This window comes from Aspergillus clavatus, genomic scaffold, assembly GCF_000002715.2.
Source record: "Aspergillus clavatus NRRL 1 1099423829802 genomic scaffold, whole genome shotgun sequence".
NCBI lineage: Eukaryota > Fungi > Ascomycota > Eurotiomycetes > Eurotiales > Aspergillaceae > Aspergillus > Aspergillus clavatus.
This window is the reverse complement of record NW_001517097.1, coordinates 347,091-364,353: the sequence shown is the minus strand read 5'-3', so window position 1 is coordinate 364,353 and position 17,263 is coordinate 347,091. Positions and strand designations below refer to the sequence as shown.

General features: G+C 52.3%; 5 protein-coding genes across 5 annotated transcripts, besides 2 other annotated features; 2 read left to right on the top strand and 3 right to left on the bottom strand.

Annotated features, from left to right (window-relative positions):
• Positions 1-301: 301 nt before the first annotated feature.
• Positions 302-2,065, top strand: ACLA_034470 (uncharacterized protein; the record flags this gene model as incomplete). Its single annotated transcript, XM_001270669.1, has 1 exon — positions 302-2,065. One exon carries the CDS (start codon positions 302-304, stop codon positions 2,063-2,065), a length of 1,764 nt encoding a protein of 587 aa, XP_001270670.1.
• Positions 2,066-2,548: 483 nt separating this feature from the next.
• On the bottom strand, positions 2,549-5,184 carry ACLA_034460 (uncharacterized protein; the record flags this gene model as incomplete). Its single annotated transcript, XM_001270668.1, has 2 exons — positions 2,549-3,750; positions 3,813-5,184. The coding sequence occupies 2 exons, from the start codon at positions 5,182-5,184 to the stop codon at positions 2,549-2,551; spliced, it is 2,574 nt and encodes an 857-aa protein (XP_001270669.1).
• Positions 2,812-2,848: a microsatellite.
• A 2,667-nt stretch (positions 5,185-7,851) lies between the features above and the next one.
• Positions 7,852-8,734, bottom strand: ACLA_034450 (uncharacterized protein; the record flags this gene model as incomplete). Its single annotated transcript, XM_001270667.1, has 2 exons — positions 7,852-8,247; positions 8,543-8,734. The coding sequence occupies 2 exons, from the start codon at positions 8,732-8,734 to the stop codon at positions 7,852-7,854; spliced, it is 588 nt and encodes a 195-aa protein (XP_001270668.1).
• Positions 8,735-9,337: 603 nt separating this feature from the next.
• ACLA_034440 (uncharacterized protein) lies at positions 9,338-13,497 on the top strand (the record flags this gene model as incomplete). The annotated part of the gene is made up of 5 exons (XM_001270666.1): positions 9,338-9,388; positions 9,468-9,632; positions 9,745-9,807; positions 9,868-9,935; positions 10,641-13,497. The coding sequence occupies 5 exons, from the start codon at positions 9,338-9,340 to the stop codon at positions 13,495-13,497; spliced, it is 3,204 nt and encodes a 1,067-aa protein (XP_001270667.1).
• Positions 11,623-11,675: a microsatellite.
• Positions 13,498-14,491: 994 nt separating the features above from the next.
• Positions 14,492-17,214, bottom strand: ACLA_034430 (putative histone-lysine N-methyltransferase (Ash1); the record flags this gene model as incomplete). The annotated part of the gene is made up of 4 exons (XM_001270665.1): positions 14,492-15,266; positions 15,319-15,518; positions 15,574-15,947; positions 16,020-17,214. The coding sequence occupies 4 exons, from the start codon at positions 17,212-17,214 to the stop codon at positions 14,492-14,494; spliced, it is 2,544 nt and encodes an 847-aa protein (XP_001270666.1).
• Between the last annotated feature and the right edge of the window lie 49 nt (positions 17,215-17,263).

The following is a 17,263-nucleotide window of genomic DNA, read 5'->3' as shown; positions in this document are numbered from 1 at the left end:
TATTTTGATACCATGGGGATTGAATCAAATCTCTGCTTCAGATAAAATCTGTTATAGATAGTCCTGCTTTTATGTTCAATTGAAGCCTGATTTCTTGCACATTCATGAATTGCGACCAGAAGAAACGACATGAGCCATCCTTTGTAGAACTTGTCATTTAACTCCGTACCACCACGTGACATTCATCTCGGAACGACCGATGCAAACAGCACAAACATTACCTTGATCTCAGCTTCTCCAGCATCAAATTGGTCGTGATCTCCGAGCTCAAGGTCTCAACCATCAATACAACTCACATAGCATGCTGCCACCTCGGATTTCTGCTGGTCGAATACCGGCAGTTGGCCGGCCATTTCTGCCTCCCAGCAGCCATGGCCTGCGCCACCAATTCCGTCCCTTCACCCAGCGCTCCCGACTTCTGCTTCTCTCCCCGCCCTTGGGCCGGCCCCAGCTGCCCTTCCTCTCGCCTCTTTCCAGCAGCCGTGCACTCCCACCCCTATCAATCCATCTCCGGCAGCATTTTGCCCGCTTGATCTCGACTGAGCGCCGAGATTACTACAAGCGCCGTCTGTCACGGGGCCTGCGCATCGGCCTGACCTTCTACGCCATGCTCGTGCTGTTCCAGGTGATCCGACTCGGCGTCTATCAGGAGGAGATCGAGCACCAGTGGCCGACGCCGTCGGAGTGGACGTGGAAGAGCCGCTGGTGTTTGCGGTCGGCGCAGGCGCTGCAGAACCCCGAGCAGATCGGCAAGCTCATGACCAACTGGCCCATGGTCGCTGGGTATCTGCGGGAACTACTGGAGCGGCTGGAGAACCCCGAGGGCGAGGGACGGGGGATCCAGGAACAAGGGGATGGCGGGTTCTTGGTGGAAGGCGTAGGCAAGACCGGGTTCGACATCGAGGCGAAGAGTGAGCCGTGGCGGAGGGGGTACCACCGGGCGCTTATGGGCGCGGCCAAGGCGGCGGAGAACCTCGAAGGGTGGTTGACGGATCGGAAGCAGCGCATTTCTGCGCCTGCGGAGTATGTGGCTGGTCCGTCGAACCCGCGGCCGAAGCCGATGCCTGCGGGTCAGAAGCAGGTGCCGCATGAGGAGGACTGCGAGCCGGCGTCGCCGAGTCCCGAGGTGTTTTATATGAAGATCCTGACGACAAAGGGGTTTGATACGAGGCAGAAGCTGGATGCGGCGCTTGCGTATGCGGACTGGCTGGATTACAAGGGTCTGCAGGCCACCGCTCGGGATATGTATGCGTGGGCCATGGATATCGCCGCCGCAGGATCCCCTCTGGATGCGAGCCAGGTGGTCGACGTGAAGACGGGCGTCCTGAAGAATGACGGACGGACCCTGCCGTCTGAGAACATCCTTCGTGTGTCTACTGCGTTGGCGGTCCACCACGCCCGGCAGGGCAACCTCCCCTCCGCCCTGTCCATCTTCACCTCCGTCCTCAAGGCTCGCCGCTCCCTTCCCCCTCCTTCACCCGACGATACACCATTCGTGCTCCCATCACCCCCGAAATCAACCAGAGACCCCTTCGTCGCGTTCTTCAACGCCATCAAAACCATGCTCGTCCCTGCCGAGTACCCCCCACCCCCGCCATCCGGCGACGCGCCTCCCCTCCGCACCCCGACCTCCGCCTGCGAAGAAGCCGGCCTCATGACCTACATCGGCGAGATCATCTACGCCTCCTCCTCCAAGGAAACAGGCCTGGCCTGGACCCGCGACGCCGTCGACACAGCCGAAGCCACCATCCTCGAGCTCGGCACCTCGGAGGACCGCAACCCGCACCACCGCTGCGCCGAGTGTCTCCGCGTCGGCCTCGAGAACTGGAAGACCATGGTCTCGAAGCTGATCGCGCAGTCCGAGCGCGCCGAGCGCGAGAGCATCGAGAGCGCCAAACATGCCTGGTTCGGCGGCCAGAAGCGCGTGGAGGCGTCGGCGCTTGAGAAGAGGCGGTGGGAGGCGGAGCAGATCCTCCTCGACGACCGGATCAAGAGGCTTTGGCCCATTATCGATGGCGAGTCGGCTTTTGAGGGCATTGCGCCGAACAGTTCGCTGTTTGTGTAGTTTGTCCCTTTCTTTTCGCGTTTGTTTGGTGGAATCGGGTGCGCGGATCGTTATACCATGGCGTCTAGGCGGGTTTGTCGATTACATCAAAAGGGGCTGTTTCGTGTATATATATATATATTTTTTTTTTTCAAAATTGTATGTACACTATTGTAATCTCGCATATGGATGATTTCTACTTTGTAATAGAACCTCGGCCTACTCCACGATTACGTTCGAACCCCCGGAGGAAACAGCGTCTCCATTGATTTCGCAAATCTCAACAGCAACGGTATCTCAAACAGACCAACTCGCAAGAGGAGTATCTCCAAGACCAACATTATATACAAGGCGAAGGACAGCTCGAAACGAGCTTCTAGATCCACAAAACGCATTACCACATAACACGACACGAGACAATAACACAGTACACAACCCGCGACTTTTTCCACAGATCGGATTCAAAAAAAACAACACCAAAAGATATACGACGAGAGTTGCGATCTACTTCCCCCCCACGACCGTGCCATTCGGCATCGTAATGGTGAACTCGTCAAAGTTGAGCGTGAAATTGCCCTGGACGCCCGCGGCGCTGAGGTCGACGGCGTACGTCCCCGTCTTCGACGCGTGCGGCTTGGCCAGGTACGCCTCGATGCTCTCCTCGGATTGCATGGCGGCCTTGAGCGTAGCGGTCTTCTCGAATATGTACAGCACCGCGACGCGGGCGAAGTCGAGGGCGCGGCCGGGGACGGCCACGGGGGTTGGGGTGGCCGTGGCCGTGGCCGTGGCCGTGGCCGTGACCGTTGGGGACGGTGAGGTCTGGATGGCGTAGTTGGTGGACGTGTCGGTTGCCGTTGCCGTTGGTGCGGCTGTGGAGGGTTGGCTGGTGAAGGAGTCGTCGAAGACGATGCCGTTCACGGTGCCCATGGAGCCTCGGGCGGCGAGGGTGTGCGTGGGGGTGTCGAGCGTTGGTGCTGTGGCCGTAACCGTCGCTGTGGATTGCAATTGCGGCTGCAGATGCAGGTCCAGGATGAAGTTGGCGTCACGGCGGGTGTTGCTCGAGGACGACGCGATGCTCTTGAAGGCAACGAGCGCGTTTTCGGTCGTGCAGGACACGTTGTTCTGGCTGAACAGGGCCATGATGGTGAGCGACTCCAGCGGGATGCTGAAGTTGCTGCTGGACTGCTCGAACAGGCGCGGGAGATTGCTGCCCATCGTCGCATTCTTGGACGTCGAGCCCTGGTAGACCGCGGTCGTGACGCAACTTGGGTCGCCGGCCACGGTGCAGCGCGAGCCCGTGAAGCCGTTGGCGCAGACGCATGAGCAGATGTCTCCGCTGGAAACGCTGACGCCGCCGTTCTCGCACGGGGTGGTCTGTTCGCACACTGAGAGGCTGTTGCTGCCGCTGGACTTGTGGCGGGGGACTAGAACGAGGAAAACGGGGATGAGGACCGCGACGAGGATGATGGCAATGAGTATGATGCAAACGAGCATGAAGAGCCACGGGGGCATACCGCAACAACGGCGCGAGGGCTGCTGGCCGCTCTCCTCCCCGGCTTCGAGACCCGTTTCGTGGGATCGCAACTGCTGCATTGGCGCCCTCCGAAAGAAGTCTGGCCAGGAAGCGCGTACCTCTGGTGTTCCTGCTGGTGGAGGGAATGAGGCGAGGAGATCCTTGATAGATCCGGATTTGCGACCTTGGTGACCTGCTCATGAGAAAAATTAGTTCAGCTGAGCTTTACCGGTTTTTTTATGCAATAATACTCACCTTGACCTGCAAATCGACTTCCACCGTTGAGTAGGTCGTTCCTACTTGCCGTTCTCCCATGTTCAAGGTTCGAAGCGAGCCGAGTCGCCCGTCGAATCAGGTCAGGCAAGCTTGTTAGGCTACCTCGGGCTTCTGCTGCCCGAACAGCTCTCATGTCGAGACGTGGCGGTTTGCGGCCTCCTGGCCGTTTATCACTCATTGTTGGCGCAGCTCTGGGGAGGATTCCTAACTCCTTCTGCAGAGCATCCATATCATCGTCCGCGTCTTTGTATGCTGGATGCTGGTTGTGAAGATCCACTACAATTGGTGGTTTCTCAGGGTCGAGTTCGGAGGAGTCGGTCGATATTGAAGAGAGAGAATGTCTTGCGCCCTTTGATTCCACTGTGATCTTCGGTATGACGACCTCGGTCGTGGAAGATTGTTCTTGCTGAAGCACCGAAGGCGGGCTGCTGGGCTTCTGGATCGTCCGAAGCGAGGGCCTTCCCATTTTCCCAAGACTGGCCTGTCTGAGAATCATTCCATCTTTTGCTGGTGCAGGGGATGTCGGGGTGCGGCTGCCGTCTGACTCGATATCGAGGTACGCATCGAGGATATCGGACCCTGCTGGTGCTGAGCCCCAACTGGACGGGATAGCCCTGCTAAATGCATATGACCCGTTCACAATCGTTGGACTGTCGGCAAGCTCCTCGGGAATGGGCGACGCGGACGATTTACGCTTGGTAGGGAATTTCGTGGCATTCGGGGGGGCAAGTCGTCCTTGCGATGAGATTTGGGCGGAATTATGCTCCGCTGGGGTCGGCTGCACTGGAAAAGGGAAGTCGGGGATAGAAGGAATGGAGACGAAAGACGAAGCTGTGGATTGTCTGAACATGTCGTCAGGCGGTCCAGACATCGAATTCGCCGCACTATCTGGTCGAGAAAGAGGAAGGGCTCCTGTGAACGGCGGACGAACGGGCGGCTGCGCATGTAGTGAAGGATGCGAAAATGAGGCAACGGGCCGGTTGAGATGCAGTGGACTGGGCGCTACATCCGACATGCCTCGCTCAGAATAGACGGACGGGGATGGAGCATCCGGTCGTGGTGGTCGTTCTGGTAGAGGACCTCTAGGAAGAAACCGCCTGGCTTGTGCATCAGCAACATTAAAAGGCAAGCCATCATCAGTGGGTAAAGGCCAGTGTGTCATATGAGACGACTTCGCCTGGAATCTTGGAGGTGGGCCCGAGGGAGTACCCTGAAGTTGGGGAATCGCGACCTGCGGACGTCGGCCAGCCTCCAACATCTGTCGTGCTCGTTTGACGGAGCCTTCTCTTCCGGGCCCAAGAGTCTCTGAATTGGGGTCGGGGCCCGCGTTGTTGCGTGAGCTGGAATCCATGTTCGTGAGTATGGCGCGGTCTTGGATTTGATGGCAGTTATAAGTTATGCTCCTGCAGTAGTTGCCTTTTCAAGCCTACTCTTGCCAGCGACCAGGCTGGATACGACCCAAATGGCTGAGATAAAAGAATGAGATGATCGCCTAACAGGCGCGCAAAAAAATGGATATGAGGAACAAATGCCAGCTCGACTCTTATGTCGAGAATGAACGTATTGTCAAGCGAGTGTAGGACGATCAGCTGTTGGTGAGCTGCAGGTCCCAGTTAGAAGGATTGACTGGAGCTTTGGGCACCAAGCTTGAGTCGAGAGAAAGAGGTGTGAAAAGCAAGATGGGCAGTCAATGCCTCTGCTAGGAAAAGATGATTGAATGAGTCAATGACACTCGGCGAACCCATCATGTTCACCCCTACATAGGGGAAGGCATACCGAAGTTCAAAGGAATCAGATATGTAAAGACAGAAGAAAATACTCAAAATCGTCGATTGCACACGATCACGCGGTATCAGAAATGGAATCCCTCAGCAGAAACTCTGACCATCCATTGTTCTAAGCCCCTGAGACAGCGACGTTAGCGAGCATACATCTCTCTTTGGGAAGACATTCAAAGCACAGACTTACAGGTGCATTGTGAGAATCATATGACTACTAAAGACAGAGCATCAAGCTCTTTGAACAGACAAAGGAATGACAATAATGGTTGAAAGAGAACACATTCATCCCCAATTGTCGTAAGATGGAAGCGTCGTCCAAAGTCTGAATATCTTAACCTGGGTGGATAAGGTGGCAGGGTCTACCAGCGACCCGAAATTGCTCTGCACCAGGAACAGATGTAAGTCTGGTAGATTAGATTGCTTCCAGTATCATCTCCGTCCACATGATTATCTGGGTATTCAAGGAGCAGAGCACTAACTCAAGGAAGCGGAAGGGGTGTAGAATCAGGCTGTTTTGGTCCTTTTGGAGCCGGTCCAATCCTCATCACGTGGAGTTTGATACTAGGAGAATTTTTGATATCGGCTAGCGCGATGAGCCCCTGCCTTTAGCGCCTGGTACAAAGTCCTAGTTTCCTAGATATACTAAGACTTGGGTACGGAGTAGCATCGGCGTGATATTGCAGAAGTGTTGTGCCACCAGGCCATCGTACCAGCCTCTCCCTGTACATATGCAGGCTGCAGACCCGGAAATCCTGCCATGCGCATTTTGATTAGAGCATCATGATCCTCTCTGATCTCGAATAACGCGTAATAACTCATCTGGTGTTTCCCATTCTTTCCAGAACTCACTCCTCTTAGGGGGTGACAGAGGATGAAAGATTCTGAGCAAACTTTCCTCTTGAAACACAAGAAACAGGTAGGAAGGTTGGACTGTGAGTCTGTGACAGGTGGAAAACAGACGAAGATAGGAGATTGGCTGGATTCCTTCACTCGTATATATTCATCCCACGGATCTCGAGGATTATTGGCCCAGTGGAGAGGCCGAGAGACACTAAATGGATTTGTAGCTGTCTAGTCGACGCTACGTCTCATCCTAAGCAATTGGTGCATGGTTTAGATAGCGAGCGGCGCATTTTCACTTGAAACCGACTCAAACTATGCTTCCCGTGTGTCTGCTCCACTCTCTTCTTGTGGACAGCCTGAAGCTGACTACAAATGCGAGCGAGCCGCGAGGACGAGGTGGTTGGCGCGCATCTTTCAACGTCAATGCCCGTTTTTTTTCGTGCTAGGTACATGATCCTGCACGGTGTCAGCAAAGATCTGCAAGATTCAGATTAGACGCAAACAATAGAAAGACCCATCTTCCATACTGATATTCAGAGATAAGTGAAAAGGGGATCTCGGTCAATTATTGCACTTGGAAGCGGTCGTTTCGGGTCGGAGTCCTCGGTCTTAACGCCATCGTCCCTCATATCTACATAGTAATGCTCAGGGTAAACGGGCATTGACTATTGACAGGCTAGCTGGTTAGTATCTAAACCATACAGCATTAATCAAGAGGAGAAGAAGATTCACTAGAAGGAAAAAATAGTAACACATCGGATTCTTCCGTGACAATTGCGGAGGGGAAACCAAGAAACCAAGTGAGACATCAATATCTGTCGGTGTCGCCAAAGTCGTTACCAGGGAGTCAGGAAGTCAAGGGACAGATGCACTTCTCCAATTCAAGATCAATTCTCATTCGTATATCCCAACACTCAAGTCGACTAGATAGATATCCATTGCGATTGCTTCCCTTTATTGTGCAGCTTTCTAGTTATTTAGTCACTATCCAATGGTCCTCCACCACATCTCTTGGCCCATACTCGCGGTTTTTCTCCAAGTTGAAGCACTTGAAGTGGCTTCTGCCAGTCAGCCACCTGATGATCATGCTCATATCTCCGGCAGGTTGGTTGGATCTCCCCTGAATTGATTGCCTTCGATTGAAGTTCTAGATGTGCCTCCGAACTTATCACCTTCCTGCTTAGACTGCTTGTAGTGCGGCCGTGCCAGCTCTCTTTGCAATCGTATCTCATGAGAGATACTGAATCTTATCTTGGAGGCGGTGGCAGTGAGTCTTGGTCTTTGATATAGTCTACAGAGGGCGGTCCACCTTGTGTCTCACGTAGTCTGGTCGGACCGCAACACGCATGTGGAGAGTCTGATGGTGAATAAGAGCAAGCACAAAATAAAGGCTACTAGCTTGCATCATTGAGGTATGCTTGACCTAACTCGCTTCGCAGACGCTCTACCTCCCTTTCCACGGACTGCATCTGCACAACAACACTCGCCAATTCAGGCAAGCATTGGTCTACAGCCTCCGTGAAAGAGGCTTGGGCGCTGCGAAGAGAAGGGGGCACCAAGACACCATACCAATGGATGGGATTAGAGAAACGAGGTCGTTCGTTGGGCATCTTCGGCTCGGGAGCTGAACTTGATTGATCTTCATCCGTGTTGTCGATTTCTGATTCGGTCTCTTGGCCGTCGTTATTGGTTTCAGACTGATGGACTGGTGGGTTGCTCGTAGCAACCTCCACGGCGAACATGTGCTCGGAACCGCCCAGCTGATGCTTGTCATCCACTTCACCACTATCCTGATACATATTGCTGTTGCCTTCATAATTAGGAAGAGATTGTATAGTCCTAGAGATGCCGCGCTCGATTAGTCCCTGCCTGTGTGCACGGGATATGAGGCCATAGAAGCTTCAGTAGCACTGTTTGGTCTTACATCTTCCGTGTCGCCTTCATACGCTCATCGTAGTAGTCGGCGCCGTATCGTCGCCCTGGCGGGCAGGTATAATTCGCATGAGCGAGAGAAAGAAACCCCTTGCCCGCATCGTCAGTTGTCTCTGGCCAATATATCTTGCTCGAACACGGGAATGGCTATACCGATGATAGCTTCTTGGCCAGCTCTACCTGCAGCTTCTGGTGTCGATCCAGCAGCTCAAGATAACGCTCTAAAAGACGGTCCAGCGATTGTATCAGCTCCGTGCATGACTCGGCCTCGGAACTCTGCTTGATCTGCGCCTCAGGCGATTCAGAGTTCTGGCGGGATGCCGGAGGAGTGAGAAGGTCGGTCATTGAAGACAGTGAGATGACAATAGCGAGAATAATGAATTCGAAATATGAAATCGCGTGAGGGAACAAACAATTTCAGCCGGATGTCAAACCTGGGTGGATATGAGGTGTTGAGATGATCTGGAGAAGCACGCAAAAGCGGCAGCCGAGTCCGATAACTCCGTCATTGCGCTTCCGGGGAAAAGCAAAAGAATTTCCCGCCCTGCGCGATTAAGGTGGATATAGTCTACGACCTCAAGTTCTCCCTCTCTTCTTTTTCTTCTCCTTTGGATGAGGAGAGTCTGCTCGACTGATATTTTTGTCTTTCGGGCTTGTGTGCGTCTTGTCTGGACGTCATCCAGCTTGCTGTCATTTCCAAACTCCGCGAACCGCCACCTCCAGTTGAAGTTGAGACGAACACTGGAGCCTCGGTGAATAACAGTCTTCATCTCGGTCAGGTCTTCTATAGCAACAATAGTTCCATTGGTTATTCGGTTCTGTATCGCTTGATTCTCTGTTTCTGAAGGGGACTGCGAGGGGTGAATATCCAGAACACAGCCACACGCCTTTTTCGGTTGCTCTCCCACCTTGCTCTAAGATTATCGATACCTATCTCTACTCCAAATCATGTCTGTCGCAACATTGCAGCGGGACACTGCCTTCCAAGTCCGGTCATTGGTATGTCCTTCGATCAGGCCTTTGTGCCCTCTTGTGTGTGAGATCTCAACGAAGACTAACGCTGCGCTCGAATTCGCAGTTCCGCTCTCTGCTCCGTCAATCCTCCCAGTTCTCGAATTACAACTTCCGCGAGTATGCCCGACGGAGAACGAGGGATGCCTTCCGTGAGCATCAATCTGAGACCGAAGAAAGGAGGATACAGGAGTTGATACAGGATGGTCTGCAGAACCTGCGCACGTTGAAGGTCAGTCATTTATCTGTGATGTCCTGTTATCCGATCGAGCACTCTTCGCTCGACTGGGTTACGACTTATCACTGGCGATTGAAAGTCTTTTGGTTACTGACGGGGATTACAGCGCCAAACCGTAATCAGCCAATTCTATCAGATGGATAAGTTAGTGGTCGAGGGTCAGAAGACTGTAAGTCCAGCTCTTCAGGCGCGCCACTTGGGATGAATACTCATCTAACATTACATATAGGGCGAGCAAACTGGACAGGAAGGTGGTATTGTTCGCCAGAAGGATACTGGGTATGTTATTCCGTCCTAGTGCCTCCTTTTTTCAATCTCTAATTGATCACAGATGGGATTAAACGTTTCTAAGGCGTAAACGAGAAATTACTTGGGTTTGGGACGAGACTCGTGAGGGCCGTCCCGTCGACATCTATATCAATCCGGCCGCCCCAGCCGTCAGTCTATCGAATAGACTCGGGGTGATTTTGTACTTTTATTGATTTCGACTGCCTGTATGTAGCATTTGATGCTTATATCCGCCACAGAGACACGCACCTCTTCCATCACCTTGTCAATATCTATACTCAATCATTGACATGAATGCATTTCAACAAGCCTAAGATTATGGGTCCATAATATTGAAATTCCAATGCTCGTAAACAAACTTTGCACAGCTCTTTGTCGCTGATTGTTTTCCATTGTAGTCCAATCACGTGATTTGGCAATCCGCAATGTTTCCCGCGCCATCGTATCGCGACAGACAATCAAGACCACATCGCAGTTGAGCGCATCAGCAGCCTCTACCATTGAGTCTACTTTATACTTTGGTCCGGAATAATAATTACACCCAAGCTACTGAAAGCCATTTGACAATCCGTTGGATTAAGTGGCGGAGGAAAGCCTGCTGGCCAGTCGCTCACCATGCCGCCGACAGTATGTATCTCCTAGCGTAGCATTACTCGCGGATCGAAGCCTCCCTGGTCCCCAAGAAGTTCCACGATGTGTTGATTTCATTTACAGTGCTGACAACTCGCAGTTCAGATCCTCGCGCTCAGGTCGTCAATTCGGCGATAATGCCAATCGAACCAGAACCGGCCAGATCGATCACGATGTCTTTGAAGGACTCCCGGTGCGGAGGTGGACACGCCAACGCCAGACCATCTCCCAGATTCCCAAGTCCGAAGTCTCCGAATCGCTCTTCCAGGGGCCCGGAGGCAAGCAGGCTCTACCCGAACACCCTATGCCCAGGGATAGCCATCTTCTGACCCCGATGAGTAGAGCGCTCCTTCGCGCTGCTCGGGCTGGGTGTATCTACATCCGCAAAGCGTCAAAGGAACCAGAATACGAAGAGAAGGACACTACAGACGTGGAGGAACAAACGACAATTCAGAGCATGGACCGCAGTTTCACGGCGCGCAAGTGGGCGGCCTTACCAAAGCATCTGGAGCCCCCCGAGGTGGAATTCCTCGCCAAGAGACGACCTGGCTTGCCATCATTATACGGCGCGTCCACTACCGGCGTAGATGGTGCTGCCAACAATGCGCCAATGCGAAGGACCCGATTCAAGAAGGTCGACCCGGCTACAGGAAACATTTCAATCTACGAAGCATGGGTGCCGGAGGGACACAAGATCGACGGCGAGATCACCGATGAGGCCCAGGTGAGGGCAGAAAACAGTGAGGTTGCCGTCATCCCCGAAGCACCTGCTCCGGGAACAGTCGTCGAAGGCGTCGGAGTGGTCAACGCTGAGGGCGTGGTTGTTGCTGAGGCTGGCTCCGTTTCGGTAATGACGCCCCCCAAGAGGCGACCTCCCCCTCCCAAACGCAAGGCCAAGGGCTTCGGAAAGGGGCGAAGGAAGAAGGTCATGTTCGCTCCAGGTGATGGAGCGGATGCTGCGCTCGTCCACGGTACTGGCGCAGATACCGCGGAAGGTGCAGGTGCGATGGGGTATCCGAAAGGTGATACCGACACGTCACGCTTGTCGGTGGATCAAAGTGGCCAGGATGATGAAGATGATGATGGTGACGAAGGTGACGAGAGTGATGAGGGCGACGAGTCGATGCTCGATGCCAAGACACCGGAAACTCCTCTTGCACAACCTGAGACTGTACCAGCGAGTGATGCCGTGCCGAAGGCTGCATCTGAGCTTATTTCCGAATCTACGGTAATTCCTGCAGTAGACAACATTGAAGCACATCCATCGACTTCAGAGGCTCCATCGACTTCCGTTCAGGAGCAATCTTCACAAACGCCTTTGCAGGTACCAACGTCAACCTCAGCACTCCCAGATGCTCAAATTCCATCACCGTCGACAGCTGATCAATCCACTCCTGCTCCTTCAGCTCAGGTTGCTCCCACTCCTAAGCCTGAGGAGTCCTCTCTGGAAGAAGCCGTGTCGGAAGACGTCATGTCAGACGCGCAACCTCCAATCTCTACTGCAGATGAAAGTACACCAGTTGCTTCTCAACCCTCTCCAGAATGTCAATCGTTGAATGATGGAGCGAATGTCGTCGGAGCTGCTCGCGAAAATAGGACTTCACGATCACCCCATGCAGAGCCTCTAACTCAGCCACCTGAGTCCGCAATGGAGGTAGAGAGCGTCAAAGAAACGCAAGTCAAGCCCACAGATTCCACAGAAAAATTATCTGAGACAAGTCAAGTTGCTCAAAGCGAAACAGTGATGCAGGACGCAGATCCAGCTGAAGATGTTACAATGGAAGACATCGAGAACCTGCCGTCTGCCCCTGCAGAAGAGCAGGCTCCATCAAAAGAAACTGACCTGGAGCAAATCCCTGACCAATTGGCTACGCCTAAGCAAGTAGATGCTGAGCTGGAGAACAACGAGGTTGACCTCCTTGGCAGCCTAGAAGCTAGTCTAGGTGGTACAGCCAGTGAGGGCAAGGTTATGGAACAGGGTGCCACTCAATCCGAATTGCACTCAGAAGTTGCGGCTGAAGAAAGCACTGCCACAGCAGTAGCAGCTCCAGAACAACCTACAGAAGAGCCTTCTCAGCAACCTTTGGAGCGCGCTGAAGAGCAGAAAGCAGAGCAGGCTCCAGAGCAGTCATCCGTGTCCGCTGGTGCAGAGCAAGAGGCGGTCGAGCATGAACAACCTCCTCAAAAAAGCGCTATACTCACTCCAGAACAACCAGCACAAGAATCTGCAGAGCCTGCTCCCGAATTAGCGGCGGATGTCGTTTCGCAGCCCAGCAAAGAGCCATCAGTAGAACAGAATCCGGAACAAGTTCCTGAGGCGCAGCCAGAGCCAACCCCAGAGACTGCTGCACCAACAACTGAGGATCAGGCTCAAGAACCAGCTGCACCACAGGCGGCAGAATCCGTCCCAGAGTCGGAGACGGCACCTAAAGAATCTTTAACAGATCCGCCTGCTGAAGTCCCAGAACCGCCCGCTCAGGTCCCTGCAGAACAACCCACACAGGACCAACCTATTCCACCGACGGAGACAGCTGCAGCTCCACCTACTGAGCAATCTACTCCTCCTCATGACCCGCCGTCCGAGCCCACAGCACCCCCAGCGGAAAAACTTACACCTCCAAGTGTATCTCCCGAAACAACGGAGGACTCGAAGCCGAAGCAATCAGAGGAGCGGGCTGCCAACACACCTCCTCAAGAGCCATCCGCTCCGCAACCCGAGGAACCACAGCCTGACAAAGTTCCTTCGCCAGCTGCGCCAAGTGCCCTCGAAGAACCCCAGCCACAGCAAGATCAACCCGCGGCTCACTCCGCCGCGGCGCCTGAAGCCAACGCCAATGACCAGCCTACCGTCGATCAAGAAAAGGTAAAGCCGGTAGTCAGGAGCGCAGAGGACGTAGAAGAGGCACCCGCGCCCTCGACAGCAGACGCCAATGCCGCATAGTCTATTTGCTCCTTTCTATGTTCACTCCAGCGACTTGTTGCTCACTTGGAATCTCTTTGCTTTGGTTATCATGTAATTTACCCGGGATATCAGGTGTGAATGGGTGTACGGCGTTGTGAAATTTTGTAATGTGAGTAGAGAGCTTCTCTCTTCGAATAGTAAATACCTACTACACCTCTATGTTGAATTAAACATTGTCGATGTATTGTTTGCAATGATATGGGTTCCTTATGGGTGGTAGCCCTGGTGTATAGGTAGTAGATCGAATTTGATTCCGGTTCCGGAGACTCTGTATTGTGTCGTACAAAGAAATCACCCATAGCATTCAGGGCGATTCGTCTTCGTAAGAAGAATATACATTAGTGAGATATATATCAGTTAAGTGCATGCCAAAGAATATAGAAAGAAAACCAACCAGTCATGCATGGCTCGGACCATTCAAGAAACAAGCTGCCGGAGAGAAATATGTATATGATGCTTGTGCATCCTGAAATTCCCTACACTCTAATATGTACTGTAGTTCATTATTTCAATTGACTGTGTAGCTACAATAGGATACCTAACTAATATTTCCAATCCATATCAATTGGAACAGCAATCAATGCCAAGAAGCATTTCAGCAAAATCAGCGCGACAGCAATAGAGACGCCAAACACCTCCGTAGGGACCGAGCCGGTTGAACAGGGGAATAATACCAAGACAGTGACAGAAGGCAGGAGAAATAACGAACCAAGTGGCCAAGAAGATACAACTTAGAAGATGTCAAACGGAGCCAGAGGCCAGTCATCTGAGCAGATCCCAAAAGAGAGAGACGCCGAGTCCAAGAGACGGACCAGAAGAGAAGAGGCGACAGGGTAGGAACGCCACTGTCTGTAGAAGCAGATAAATATATGTCATCAAAAGGCAATTCAAAATAGCGAAGCGCGAGTCAAGTATAGCTCCAAAACGTGGAATTCAGGCGCGAAAAGGTTTGCTGCTGGTCGCATACCAAGATTCATTTTGGTTGCAGTTTAGCGGCCAGACTCTTCGTGCGTTTAGCTGGAGCCTTGGCCTGAGGGGTCTTTTTGGCATTATTGCTCTTGGGAGACTTGCGAGGTGATTTCGTATCGACCTTCTTCTCCTTTGTTGTCTGTTTCCGAGCATTTACACCTTTGGCTGCCCTGAGGATCTTCTCCTTAGCCTTTTCGGACGGGCGTTTCAAGGTAGATGAAGTCGGCTGGGAAGCCCGTGGTTTCGACGGTGATTTGGTTGTAGCTTTGGAAGACGTTTTAGGAAGAATAGCCGCTTTCACCTTTGTTTTGGCAGACTTGACTTTCGGTAGTTTGACAGTAGACCGGGGCTTCGACTCTTTGGCCTTCGCCTGCGCCTTGGGTGCCGGCTCTCTCCCTCTTGTGACTGTTTTCTTAGATTCTTTGGATTGTACTGTTACCGTTGTCCTTTTCGCGGAAGTTTTTGACCTGGAAACCGATGCGCGAGCCTTGGACACAGCTTTTCTCACGCCTTTTGCGATAGAATTTGGTGCCAGGAGCCTCCGTTTTTTGTTCAGATGTGATGAAGATTTGTCAAGCGCGGTCCCGCTCTTGCGCTTCGTGCCTGTAACCTTTCTGGTTGTCGTTGACTTCTTTGTGATTGAGCTCTTCTTCTGATTTAGGATCCTAGATTCTCTTTCTTTCGAGCGTTGGTCTTTTTCTCTAGGTCGTGGTCCCAAAATTCCACGACAGTTCGGAGCACCACATCGACACTGTTGAACATTCTTCTGTGAATATGGACTAGGATAATGTTAGCAAACCTAAGAAGCATGAAAGCCTGTAAGCTACTTACTCAAAGTTATAATCGTAAGTTAATTCTTCACCGGTCATGATCCCACGGTCACCGGCAAAAAGAGCCATGCGTGGTTTGCCTGCAACGGTCCATTTCTCCATTCGACAGTTTGGTTCACAAGAATGATTCACGAAGCGCGCGATGGATCCTCGGGTAGCGTCGATTATCATGTTCTGGTCAAAGTACATAAGGTAATAGCACTGGAATTTGTGGTCAATAACCGAATCAGGTAAAGACACTCTTCATGCAACGCACCTCATTGTTCTTATAGAGGGTCCTCATCCTCTTCTCACATTCCACCTGAGTGATGATTTCACCTGTATATTCAACGATGACCTGATTTGGCTCAAAGGTACGGTTGCTGCGAACGCCGTATCCGCGATCTTCTGTCTTGATGACCTCCACACCGATATTATACTTGCCTCCCACCTTAGTTCTTTGCTTGAGTTCCTCAAAGCTCCGATTACCACAATCAGGACCTAGTCCGCAATTGCCTTCGTCGCATTCATAAAACATGTACCGGTTTTGGCAGTTCTCATCGCAGCCGGTCTCTTCTATGCACATGCACTTAGATAACTCCATGTGCTTGTTGGCTCTCCATATACTACCCGCCTCCCCAACAAAGACATCTGAATCAAATGTGAGCAAAATCTTTTAAGGAAGAAAAAAGGGGAAAAAAAAGAAAAACAGATCAAACGTACTTTTGTTGGTTTTTCTCCACTCATCAGGCTTAGGTTGACCTGCTGGAAGAGGAGAGTAGATGTCGAAAGGCAACTGGAAATCTCTTCCTAGCTGTAAAAGCCGGTCACCTGCGAACATTGGCATTGGGAGAAACCTGCGCTGCAATGGCGCGCCTAGGGATTTTCTCTTTGCGCTCTTGTTCCTATTTTGACTGGGTCTAGAAGTAGTAAACTCTTGGCCTGTATACAGCCCATGAGTCAACCAGCGCTTTGATTTCACTTTCGGCTCGACTTTCCCAGGAGCATTTTCGGTTCCTGCTATAGGATCTTCAGGGTCCTTTGTGTTCAAGGGCAGATCGCTTTCAGAGACACGCCGTTTCTTTGCAGCTGGAGGTTCAGTAGTCGCAAGAGAGGCAATTTCCTCCTTAGGCGCAACATTCCGAGGTCGCAGACTGGATCGGCGATCACTGTCTTTCCCTTCTTTCATCTTATCAATGGATCGTTTCCCAAGAATGCTACTCGCTTTTTCAACCCAGTCGGAGGCCTTCTCCAATAGACTCAGACGGGTTGAGCGCCGAGGTGTTGGAAGATCCTCGGGTTGAGCTTTGATTGTAGATTTATTTCGGTCGGGACTATCATCCTGGGTCAATGCCCGTTCCACACGCTTCCTCAAGTTGCGATGCTGTAGAGCCGTGCTAAGTTCATTTGGCTGAGGCTCTTGGGATGAGTTGGAGACCGGTGTGTCCGGAGCCATTGGGTGGTCTTCAATCTCAAGCCTATCCTGTATGAGCGTTGTCTCGTTCCACAGGGATGTTTCCATGACTGCTATGCTGTGCCGTAGATGGGAGGAATGAGACCGCTTCAGCTTCGTGAGATTGTTTGCCAGGCTCCCCGGGGCCAGCGTACGATCCTCCTGGCCTGGCGAAGACGTGGAAATCCCATTTTCTTTCTCCAACGTTGTCTCAAATTGTGCCGACTTCCGTAAGGAGGCGCGTGTTACACGTGAGGATGTTCGCCGCAGGATCGGCTTCTCTTCAGTAGACGCGTTTTCGTTGTTGCTGGACGTTTCAGACCGACTGTTTTCAGGTGTAAGGAGTTGTTCCGGGATATCCATGCTCATGGCATCGTCGATGTGCTCGTGGGCATGGTTCTGCAGGTCCGAGAAGGTTGCGGGTATCGCGAGGGACGCGACGGAGGATTTAGTTCGAGTTTCCATCTCGTCCGTCTCAGCAGGACGCGCAGACGACGTCGCCGCTGGAAACTGG